The sequence below is a fragment of the Aspergillus luchuensis genome, chromosome 6 (assembly GCF_016861625.1).
Source record: "Aspergillus luchuensis IFO 4308 DNA, chromosome 6, nearly complete sequence".
Lineage (NCBI taxonomy): Eukaryota > Fungi > Ascomycota > Eurotiomycetes > Eurotiales > Aspergillaceae > Aspergillus > Aspergillus luchuensis.
The window spans coordinates 3,320,325-3,332,337 of NC_054854.1; the positions used below are offsets into that span (position 1 = coordinate 3,320,325).

General features: G+C 51.4%; 4 protein-coding genes across 4 annotated transcripts; 2 read left to right on the forward strand and 2 right to left on the reverse strand.

The window, feature by feature from the left end:
• Nucleotides 1-140: 140 nt before the first annotated feature.
• AKAW2_61155A (uncharacterized protein) lies at nt 141-423 on the reverse strand (the record flags this gene model as incomplete). Its single annotated transcript, XM_041693360.1, has 2 exons — nt 141-202; nt 273-423. 2 exons carry the CDS (start codon nt 421-423, stop codon nt 141-143), a joined length of 213 nt encoding a protein of 70 aa, XP_041546653.1.
• A 1,079-nt stretch (nt 424-1,502) lies between these two features.
• Nucleotides 1,503-3,617, forward strand: AKAW2_61156S (WASP family protein; the record flags this gene model as incomplete). Its single annotated transcript, XM_041693361.1, has 3 exons — nt 1,503-1,712; nt 1,780-3,532; nt 3,586-3,617. 3 exons carry the CDS (start codon nt 1,503-1,505, stop codon nt 3,615-3,617), a joined length of 1,995 nt encoding a protein of 664 aa, XP_041546654.1.
• A 1,265-nt stretch (nt 3,618-4,882) lies between these two features.
• Nucleotides 4,883-6,749, forward strand: MRS2 (CorA family magnesium transporter; the record flags this gene model as incomplete). The annotated part of the gene is made up of 3 exons (XM_041693362.1): nt 4,883-5,485; nt 5,555-6,183; nt 6,242-6,749. The coding sequence occupies 3 exons, from the start codon at nt 4,883-4,885 to the stop codon at nt 6,747-6,749; spliced, it is 1,740 nt and encodes a 579-aa protein (XP_041546655.1).
• Nucleotides 6,750-7,334: 585 nt separating this feature from the next.
• Nucleotides 7,335-9,212, reverse strand: trm44 (tRNA (uracil) methyltransferase; the record flags this gene model as incomplete). The annotated part of the gene is made up of 1 exon (XM_041693363.1): nt 7,335-9,212. One exon carries the CDS (start codon nt 9,210-9,212, stop codon nt 7,335-7,337), a length of 1,878 nt encoding a protein of 625 aa, XP_041546656.1.
• Between the last annotated feature and the right edge of the window lie 2,801 nt (nt 9,213-12,013).

A 12,013-nucleotide genomic window follows, 5' to 3' on the forward strand; every position in this document is an offset into this window, starting at 1 on the left:
AGCTTAGAGAAATATTTATCTTCGGGCGAGGAGGACTACTATGAAGACCGGAGTACAAGTATACTGACATCATTAACATAGCATTGCTTCATAAAAGTATAGCGACCTTACACCACCACTGGCTTGTGAAATCTGTTGTCCTACTTATTCAGTTCCTTCATACGTGCCTCGATCTCTTCCCTGGGGACTTTGGGTGGCATGCCTATATACTAATTTAGTAAACCGCCATAATGTGGAGGGATTGTAGGGATAAAAGCACAACGCTGACTTACTGTCGGGGATTTGAGGACCCTTAGACAAGTGATCAAGCATAGTGGCTTTCTGAGTCCCCTGATCGGAGTTCCTCTGCTCTTGGTTTGGAGCGCTGTTGTCGCTGTTGCCTTGTTGGGGTGGGAAATCAGAACCCGAGGGGATGACAGGCATAGTGATGATAACTAGTCAATAGTCGTAGGTGGTGAGTATGGGAGGAAGAGAACAGGATAATTATGCTGCTGATAAGAAGAGTGCAGGCGAGTGATGGCAGCGAGGATAGTTGATCGGGGAAGGTAAGCTTTCTATTTTCTTAAGTAGTTCTTTTGAGTTACAGCACATGCGATGACGTCGGTTGGGCTGGAAGTACCACCATAACTAGTACTAGTTATAGTACTAGTAGTAAGAAGCGCGCCATTGAGGCAATGCAGTCATTTCTTCATTCACATGGTTGGTGGTGATCCGGTAAGATCAACTAATAAGATGCTGTCAAAGGCGATTCCCTTGGATCTTGCATGTCTGCCTAATCCAGGAATACCATCATGGTTATTATATGGGTCGCAGGCAGACACCCTTGTTGGTCGTTGGATGATGATGCTGCACGAGACCATTGTGGATTGAGAGCATGTAAGGCTTTCTGCTTAGAAAGTACAATGCTTGAGTCAATCCATTTCGCATGTCTTAGTGCTTCACAAATAATAATTCCAACACTTTGAACAATCATTTCTAAGTCGGAGGACTGTCAGGGTGTAGTGCTGAGTGAGCGCCAGCTGCTTCCAGAGACGTCGGGATCCCCACCGCGGCGTTAGTGGACTTTAGTGGCTCTCCGTCGCTCTCTCCCGCCAACGCTCCTCTTCCGGCTACTTGACCTCTTCTCCCTCCTCCCCTCCCCAAAGCCAGACTTGCTCGGCCACCAATCCTACAATCTTACGGCCTTTCTGTTCTAGATAGAGCCTTACTAGTATTCATTCCTTTCTTTCGCGTCCTTAGGGCTGCCCTCCAGTCACCCTTCTACCCCACAAATCCTGGGAATTCCGAACTACCCCCCCTTTGTCTCAGACACATCCGTTGTTGCCGCGCCGTATCAGCTCTTATCCGTGCCTGAGGAGCAACCACCCTCTGGTACTTCGGGCTCACCAAGTTACACCAGACACCCTGCAATGCGCCTCCAGCAGGCGATCTAATCACGTCTACCTCACCGGTCATAAACCCCAAGCTACTAACACAGTGTCTTCGCGAGTCGATCCATCGTCATGCCTTCAATCCTGAATGATAACGACAAGGAAACAGTCAGGAGAACTGTACCAAAGCCTGACAACAAAATTCTAGCGGTGGCCGTTGCGCGCCTCTACGTGGCTCACCCAGACACCCAGAGATGGACGTACACCGGTCTGCAGGGAGCTGCAGTCCTAGCAAATGACCTGGTCGGCCGTACTTTTTGGCTGAAATTGGTGGACGTATCGGTGAGCACAGCCTGGTAAATCATGCACTGTGGCAGTTACTGACAAAAGACATCGTGCCGTGCCTTAGCCTGCCAATAGGGGAGTCATTTGGGACCAAGAGATCTACGACAACTTCGCGTACAACCAAGATCGCACGTTCTTCCACTCCTTCGAACTAGAAGACTGTCCCGCCGGACTGTCGTTCGCCGACGAGAAAGAGGCCAAGACATTCATTAAGAAAGTACAGGAACGAGAAAAGCATGCGAGCAAAGAGACACGGCAGACGCCCTTTGCATCTACCCGAGGCCAGGGCCCTGCTCCGGTGGTGAACGGCAAATCCGGGGTTGGACGGTCGCTGTTTGGCAGCTTACTCGGCCATCGCTCATCATCAGGATCTCATGTACCCCCACCGGTGACACCTGCGGAACTGCCTCCTGCTCCATCAATCCAAGTTGCTCCTCCACCTCCACCTTCAGCCAGCCCATCACGCAAGGAACTGCCGTTCGACACCAATGACCCCGCATTCAAGGGCGTACTGGACGAGCTCCTACAAATGGGCATTACGGAAGACTTGATCGCGGAGAACTTCGATTTCATCAAGTCCTATATCGAACAGAAACAGGCATCAACGCCCAGCCCGCCTTCTGCCGATGATCAAAGGAAAGGCAAAGCGCCGCCTCCACCTCCCCCGTCTGCGCCGCCTGCTCCCAAGGTGGCGGCCATCAGCCCACAGAACACTGGCAACAGCACAGGGAGTCGACGAGGTGCTCCGCCGCCCCCTCCCCCGACGCGGAGGACTCGAATGGATACGACGGATGACGAGCCTGCCTCGAAACGTGAACCGTCTCCTCCCAGGAATCGGTTTCGTGCGCCGCCTCCGATTGCAGACGCTGGTAAATTTGCTCACACACCATTGCCGCCTACTCGCCAACGGGCCTCGTCAAATGCTACACCCGGTCCTCCACCTCCTCCACGGCCTCCAAAGACTCCAATGGACGAGAACCAGTCCCGCTTTGGCGTTCCCCCACCGTTCCAGGGCGAGCGCAAGGTGTCTGCCCCTCCCGCACCTCCCAGTCGGCCAGGGCCTTCAGGGCCACCCCCTCCCCCTCCACGCACTATGAGCCCTGCAGCACCTCCACAGCTACCTCCCAAAGTTCCCAATGCCTCTGCAGCAGGGCCTCCACCTCCGCCACCCAGAAGTCCTTTGCAGCCGCCGCCCCCACCCGTGCCTTCCGCTTCCCGGCCTATTCCTCCCCCGCCTACATCAAGCGTGCCTCCTCCTCCACCCCCGCCTCCTACGTCGAGTGTTCCCCCTCCGCCTCGTCCCCCGCCCGTTTCAAGTGCTCCACCCCCGCCTCCACCCCCGCCATCGCATCCTTCGCCTAGCGCCGGTCCTCCTGCGCCGCCTCCGCCCCCACCGCCACCGACCAGCTCGGTCGCACCTCCACCCCCTCCGCCTCCGCCAGCACCAGGAAGTTCAGTCCCACCACCACCTCCTCCTCCACCGCCAGGAGCTGGTGCTCCTCCTCCGCCGCCCCCGCCTCCTGGAGCTGGTGCGCCTCCGCCGCCGCCTCCTCCAGGTGGAGCTGCTCCGCCCTTACCCAAACCTGAAGGTGGTAGGAATGACCTCATGGCTGCTATCCGGGCATCTGGAGGAAAGGGCGGCGGTGGCCTGCGGAAGGTCAAGGAGAATGAGAAGCGTGACCGGAGTGGAGCCGCCGTGCCTGGCTCAGCCAGCGAATCGTCCGCGCCCACTCCTAGTGGTGGTGCTGCTCAAGGAGGCCTGGCAGGTGCTTTGCAAGACGCTCTGGCGAAAAGAAAGCAGAAGGTCAGCGGTAGCGGTAAGTAGACACCCCCGAATGGTCAGTAATACGTGTACTAATGTGGACGATAGATGACGAAAAGGAGGACGATGACGATTGGTGAGCCTTGCTTGAAGGTACTCTCTCATTATTCCTAAAATCAATGTTGTTGTCGTGGATTAGACTTTTGGATTTTGTGTGATACCTCCGTCGTGCAGCCTCTATATCCTTTCCTGTTCTTAGCATATATTCCCTTCCGGTGCGTGGAGGTGAATGTCTGGTTTTTCTTTCTAGTCAGCATCTCCTGCAGGTGATCAAAAGTATGCACTGGAGATTGGAGCTGTCTGACAGCGGGTCCATTCCCTAGTCTCCATGAATGGAAACACAATGCTTGTGTATTTGGGAACTAAGACCGCAGACGCTAGTAGGTCATTTATTACAAGATGAGTACTCTCATTGATATGGACATCCCCTAGCGTAGCTCGTCCAATCGACAGTAAATAATAAGAGGCGATCAACATCCTAGTATTGACTGCACTCATTCTCATGGCTCTAGAGTTGACCACTTGGTCTGGTACCTTGCTAATGCAATGCCTGGTGGGGCATCCCTGCGGCTCAAAGAAAGTAACCAATGGTTCGGGCTTTTGGCATTTCCGATCTGGTGCCAAAGTGGGGCCTTCTGGAAAAGACCAAGCTCAATTAAGTAAGCTTCATGTGACAATTATCGAAATGGTGACTTTGTAGATTCGGCACGTAGTCCACCGCCGTCGTGTATCTTATAGCAAGTGGATCAGGGAACATATGCTTCAGTTAACAAGGGAAAGATTACATCTTCGTAGCGAGACTGGCTGTGAAACCGTGAGGAGGAAACAGTAACTTCGTGTTCAGTAGTCATGCCCTGTGTAAATCCACTCAAATGAGTCCCGCAAAGAAAAGGGTCTTTAACCAGTCATTGATATTTGCAACTAGAAATCCCAAGCCTTTCTGAGAGTTTTACGAGAAGAGCTTTGTCATATCTGATATGAGCTCTGCCGATCATTCTTGTGAGGATGTATACGGCTTCACCATCCTATAGACAAAGATTATCTGTTGGACTTGAAGCTGTGCGTAACACAGTTATGTATTGCTGGCCAAGTAGTATACTCAAAGCCAGACAACAGTAATTATCATATAATGGTCCAAGATATCAAGATATAATAATGGAACAGTCATTTAAAAAGCGAGGGAATATACTGTCGAGTCCGGGCCATCCAGCGCTGCCGGATTATAGTTGGTCCGAGCGGCGCAACTTGGATGCGGGAAAAAAGATGGGCGATGATATGGTTTGTTTTGCATCCAGATGAGTGCTGGTCGTCATTCTGGTCGGTGAAGCCATAGTACAAGGCAGAGATGCTGTCTCCGTCGTCTATGAAGCCTTCCGCTCCATCAGCATCTCTTCTCCGGTTTCTGCGATCACAATCCGATTCCTTTTTCTTCACAGCCAACCCAGCTACTTGCGGACGATCTCTCAATAATGATCCCCGGTCTCATCATCAGCACCACGCCTTCTCGCTAAGCAGGACGTCAGACTGGACAAGTATAAACCCTGCGCCATGCCGTGCGAGTCTAGAATCATGCCTCTTTCCGTTACCGGGGCTTTCGTCTAGAAATCGCGGTACTACTGTACGATGTCGGGCGTCGCTGGCTCAACGCTCTTCACCGAGTCCGTTCTCCCTCCCTAATGCGCAGTTTTCACGCGCTTCGTCCACCAAGAGCAAGAGCTTGTGGCGTAGGCTCTTCGACTTCAAGCGAAACAAAACTGCCGAATCGAAATCATATCTCCGCCAGCCACCTGCATTGATTAATGACGGAACAGAGGGAAGCTTTAATATTGGCCGCGGATTAGTGGCAAAGGCCTCCAATGAGCCGCGCCTGCGATGTACCGAGTTCGACAGCACTGGAAATGTTACTCTTGTAAATGGCGAATTCAAGAAGAGTGAGCTGATTGCCAAGGTCAGTATTGGCGGCCCTACGAATCGTTTCATAACTCGAGAAGCGACACAAGACTGATTTCAAGCATAGTATGGTCTCCTACCTCGGGACTTGCGGAAAATCGACTCGTCTACTCTGCCTCATATCCTAGTGCGACCGCGTGCCATTCTTATCAACCTCCTACACCTTCGAGTCTTGATTAAGGCTGATCGCGTTCTCGTTTTCGATGCGTACGGATCCACGGACTCATACATGCAATCGCTATTTGTGTATGATCTCGAAGGAAAGCTACAACAGAAACAAGGACAGACTACGGGTGCATTGCCTTACGAATTCCGAGCGCTGGAAGCGGTCTTGATCAGTGTCACAAGTGGCCTGGAGGAGGAATTCAATGGTGTTAGAGATCCGGTCGTGAGCGTGCTCAGAGCTCTGGAAGAGGACATTGACCGCGACAAGCTTCGACATCTGCTTATCTACTCCAAGAAGCTCGGCACGTTCGAACAAAAGGCTCGCCTCGTGCGTGATGCGATCGACGACCTGCTGGAGGCAGACGACGACTTGGCCGCAATGTATCTTACTGAGAACTCGCAGGGTGTCCGACGCGAGGAACACGAACATCAAGAAGTCGAGATGCTACTCGAGTCGTACCACAAAGTTTGCGACGAAATTGTGCAGGCCAGCGGCAACTTGGTGACCGGAATTCGTAATACCGAGGAAGTGTAAGTCACCCAGTTTGTCTCAAGTTACTTGCGTAACCGGATACTGACTTATTTACAGCGTCAAAGCCATTCTGGACGCCAATCGCAACTCCCTCATGCTTCTTGACCTCAAATTCAGCATTGGAACTCTCGGACTCGCAACCGGAACCCTGTTCTCCGCACTTTACGGCATGAACTTGAAGAACTTCATCGAAGAATCAGACTTGGGCTTTGGCGCCGTGTCCGTCACATGCTTTGCCATTACAATCGTTGTTTGTGCTTATGGGCTCGCCAAACTGCGCAAGCTTCAGCGTGTCCGCATGTGGGGCGAATCTGGCGTCGGCGGCGCATCCATGGTCTCTCTGCCTACCAGAGGTGGTGCACTAGCCAGCCATCGGCCAAATTGGCGCGCGGATACCGTTGAGCCTGTTTGGGGTAGTCTTCCCGGTGAAGGACGCGTGGAGAGGATCAAGCGTATTAAAGACAATGCAGCTGCAGCTGCAGCCCGATCTGCGACCCTGAAGGCTGCTAATGTGCCCCCAACAACGTCGTCTGGAGACGCTACCAAGCAGTCAGAAAGTTCTTAAATCACATCTTTATACACCGAACAAACAGTGGGAGCTCACAGAGCATGGCCGCTGTCACAATTGACCCACCACTCTGCTCTACCCCGTCCAGTCCTGTCCTGACCATCATCCATGCTGTGGTTCTATGGAGCAGGGCAGAATTATCCTGGAAGTCGAGCACGAAATTTTATCCGCTAGAGCTTATAGAATTGCATGTCAGGAGTTCGGCTTGCGGATTGAAATTCTGATATTGTCTTATTTTTTGGGGACTATCTTTTTTTCCCAGCTAGTACTGTCCTTCGCTTCATGGGAGGGTCTGTATCTAGCTTGGTATACATACCACACTCAACTCACTCATGGGTTTCTTCATTTCATGGGAGCTAAATGTGCTCTGTAATGTGTCCATAGACGATAGATGTCGAATCAGACACCGACAAATGTTACATACATATGTACATTAACAACAATCAACAAAATTTATCATGTCCTTCCTCTTCCATGTACATACACAAAATCTCTATCTAATTTGCATTTCTCAGTAACAGTTTACGGGGTATCTCATCTCCAAATATATCCTCTCTACTTTTCACAACACAACAAGCATGTTCAATGCCCACCCTGCTTTCCCATCCCAGACCCCTTATTCAACCCCTTCGCCCTCTCAATCCAGATCTTCCCAGCAGCCTCAACGCCCCCCTCACGCGAACACTCCCGCCTTACAGCATCCTTAACCCGCTCCAGGACCTCCTCTCCATTACTATCACCATCACCACCATCACCATCAGCAGCAGACCCACTCGCCCTCTCCTTCCAGACCTGCGTCGTCCGCCTCCTCCCCCCAATAACAGCCATATTCCTCGTACTCGGAATCCGCAACAGGGTCCGCTCAACCTCGTACCCGATTTCCTCCGCCACACTCATCGTCTTCGCGGTCAACGAGCCATACATGGACTTGAGGAACCCTGCTTCCGTAGTCTGAGCATCCTGTTTCTCCTTCCGGAGGGATTTGAGGTCTCCTGATGCTGGATTACCCTCTTCTTCCCCTCCTTTACCTTTATCGTCTGATTTATCCTTCTTGCCCGCCTTAGGAGGTGGATAGCGGAACCTCGCACCAGAAAGAGAATGCGAGCAGCACGGGATAGCAATAAAGGGTGACGGCGACTCAGGGCAAAGAAGCGTAGCCATGAGGGGCGTCCAGACCGTGAGTTCATCTGCGTGATTGGAGATAATGAATGTGTCTTTTGGAAAAGACCCCGTGTGGGATTTTATGGTCAATTCTTGGAGCAGAGAGGGGTTCGTTTCGGAGAATGGTTTGGGGATGTAGATTTCCTCTGTGAGTCGTGATTGCACGGACTCTGGGAATATACTCCATGTTTTGCGTCGGCGGGCGTCGAAGCCAAAGCCTTTGTAGCCTTCCATGAGGAGGACGTACACGAGGACGCCGTTGCCGCAGGCTACGTCGACGAAGCCGGGGAAGGTAGAGGATGAGGAGGTGGAGGTTTGCTCGTCTGCTGGGACAGCGCCGTACATGCTTCTCCAGAGTTCGATGAGGAATGCGGTGATTGAGAGGTCCTCGAAGACGTGCTTGGAGGGTTCGGTGCTCTCGACCCAGTTTTGACACAGCTCGGCGGCGTATTTTGCTTTCAGCCGTGTGTAAGTGTTTTGCACCATGTGCTGCGGAATCACGTTGTCTTTGGCTGGGTTTTGGCTGCCGCCGCCGCCGGTGTCTGGTTTGCCGGTTAGACGGGTGCCGCGGGCGAGGCGGATTTGGATGGTCAGGAGGGCTTGTAGGGTGCGTTCTAGGCGGTTTTGGATGGGTTCGTTGGGGAAGAGGAGGAAGTGGATGGACATGGTGCCGGGGTTGGGGGAGGGGTCTGATGTGTTGGTGGTGTTGTAGTCGTATAGGAAGGCTAGGGAACGGAGGAGAGGGTGGTAGAAGGGCATGTCTTCTTTGGAGGTGATGTGGGGGATGTAGACAGCGAGGTAACGATTGATAGATCCCTCGTTGGTGTCTGTGGACTCGTTGATGTGTTCGTAGAAGTGACATGTTTGGTCCATGACTCTGTCTAGGTTCGGGTTTCTGGGGATGAGTCTCCTCACTACCGTTCTGGTGAGAGTGAAATCGGGGATTTCTCTTGCGGTCATGGGTTCCACGTGCTCCTCGGTGGTCTCCAGGTTGCTGTTGCCATTCTGAGCGAAGGACTGCTCTTTCTGCTGTGGCGTTCGCAGCGAACCCCAGCTGTCGAAGAGGATGTCTGCCCGGTATAGATGGGTAGAGCTCATGTTGGGGTTGGCCAGGAGGAAGAGGGTCATATCTTGGATGACTTCTGGCTTAAATGTGAGGCCATATTCAGCCAGGTCTTGAGATGTGACCCATTCTTCGGTGCTGCTTGCCAGTACTGAAGAGGGCTCGAGAGTCTCAGCAAGTGGTTTGCCGGAGAGACGAGTCAAGTCTCGTGGATTCTTTCTTTTGTTTCCAGTCATTGTCTTGGAGTTTAGGGGTTTATATGGCTATAAATGATGTGACTGGTTGGGTCGGAAATAATGCTCCTTGACACAGATGCAGATGACTGGCTCTATATCCACTCTAGTAGAAGTGTGTCTTCTTTACAACAGATCGATATTCATCTTGAAGAATTCTGCCATTGGTCTCCGATTAGTCAGTGGATTCAATGCGGGGGAAATGGCAGAGACCTTGATTTATTTTACTGTGAAGTGCTCTTGTATAGGTGCTGATGTGTAGATTGCCTCTAATACATCCCATTTCAGACACCAACAGATGCCCCTCAGTGGCATACTTTTTGATGTCGAATTCCCCTCCATAGCGTGCACACATAATATGAGTCATCGAATATTATGCATCATGTGACAATTCTTTGTGCCCATGCCATCTACTATACGTATCTCCACGCAGCATTGCTTTTGAGATAGCTTAGATAGCTACTACCCTGTCGCCAAAGGGGACTGATCAAGGAGAACGACTCTGTCACGCTAAAATAGAGGGTTATCTTCAATTCTGGCCTATCTCCATCCTTTCATTGACGTCTTGCATGTTTAGGCAGATTATGCAGTAGGCAACAGAACCAATGAACTGACTAATGTACTATCAATGCAGCCTAATTATGAGAGCTGACCATCTCGGACTAATTCTACTAACTAGTTGAAAGGAGCCTATTGCTAGTTAGTTGACATTTAGGGGCCCTTGCTGACTTGATGTTAGTGGACAGATAACGCGCCGTTCCTCACGGGGATTGAGAGCTTTCCCATCTACACCCGCTCATCTTTTGCTTTTTTTTATTCTCCGGTCGCCTTTTTCTGGCTCCTCGTGTCTGCATGTACTATGTAGGTACGGCATGCATAGTTTCGCACCCGCCGATTGAGTTATTGATAAGTTAGACCTTGGGATGTCCTGCAGCGCCGAGAATCGTCGTATGGGCGGCCGAAGGAGGCCCGGAAGTGCAGGCATCGGTTTGCCTTTCACGTAGTTACATCCGCTGAGTCAGTGGGCAGCCGCTGTTTGCATCGAGGCTCCACTTTGCGCTTTTCTTGCCATCCCAGCTTCCGCATATTATTTGTCTTTTAGACCTTCCTCGAATTGATTGCTTTTATTTGCTTTCTTCTTGATACGGAATCGATGGATGCAGGTTGGGACGCCTTCGTTGCCCCCCCCCTCCTCCCAATTATACCTGGTCGCTTGCCTCGCCATGGGTCTGATTGACGTCCTGCCCGCTCTCAATGTCCGAATCTGAAGCTAGTTCGGACTTACGGAGATATACCACGCACTCCGTTAGGTGGGCCGAAATGGACCTACTATCCAGAAAGTCGCTACCATGTGTCTCCGTACTGTGCTTGCTAAGCAGCACATCAACCTTGCTTAGCATACCCCGTGTCGAAAATCCTGCTCCTCGAGTGGGTGAGCATCGTGCAGAGACCGACGATCATCACGGCCTTTGTGTCTTGCGGGGCCTCGACGGAGATTGACATGACCATGACGTTTACAAAGTATATGCTCGCACTAATCGACTAGACTTCAGGTAGTGGGCGCTGCCTATCAGGCTACAAAGTACTATTGCTATCTTACGATTGCCTTCGCCTATATTACTCCTTATGCACGAAGGATCCGGATGACAGAGTAAGAATTTTATCAATGCTTTTTACTTGGGGACATCCACAAATTTGGGTATGCCTTAGTCCCCTGGATGAACAGGCTGTCATCGAATCAAATCTGGGATGACCAATTCTGACACGGCAGTTCTTGAGACTGGTGGGTTCAATAACGCTAGATGTTTGATGTTACCTCGCACATGTTTCCCATGTTGCTCGTGTTCAAACCCGCAGAGAACGTGACACACCAGGGCTGATCGCCGCAAAAAGAAAGTTCCCAGAGATGAACAGGATAATAGCAGACCACTCGTGTCAACACGCACCACCGCACTAACCGCTTGCTACATTAGCTTGTTCTTAACGAACCATTGCTTTAGCCTCTACGCTCCGGAGGCAATGCGCGCAGTAGCGGCATAACGACCAATATAGCGGCCATTTTTAAGGGGCCGACGGAGAAAGATGCTAGATCACTAGGCGACCAACCGTCAGAGACTAGACGTACGCGACTCCGATATATTGTAGGCTATGACTGGCGTATTCTTGGCGATAACAAACTACACAAACTACAACAAGAACTGAGCAATTTGGATACTCGGACATCTTAGACCCTTGGAAGATTTAGCATGACTCCGCACAATAATGGGGCCATCCGGCGCCCACTTGACTGTACCGTGAACAGTACAGTAATGTTCGCGATGCGCCTGGCTGGATCTCCGCCACTGAGCCAAGATCACAGATGCAAGGTTGAATGAAACTGCCCCCGCGTACAGCCTCGGGAATGCCGAGTGGCTGTTTCCGGTCAAAATTTCAAGATGAGGGGGCTGTGGCTACTTATATGGTTACATCTGTTGCGGGTAGGCCCCATAGGTGTTTCTCCTCTTGATCCTTCTGATCTTGCATTGTGCGTCGAACTCTGGATGAAATCATCCATTGGGGCTAACATACGCAATGATGTACAGAGTCCTCGTCGGTTTGTCCTGGGTCAGAAGGACCACATGAAAGTACTACGGAGTGAATATTGCAGTAGTTGCAATTCAATAAAGACCTCTTTCTGTCTTACGGGCAACGCCGAAATATTTCAGACAGCCAAGGGGACTCGAATGAACATGGACAATGGCGGGGTAAGACTGCGCGGGTAAGACACTACTAAATCGAATCTGCTGGGATAGTAAGATGCTTGC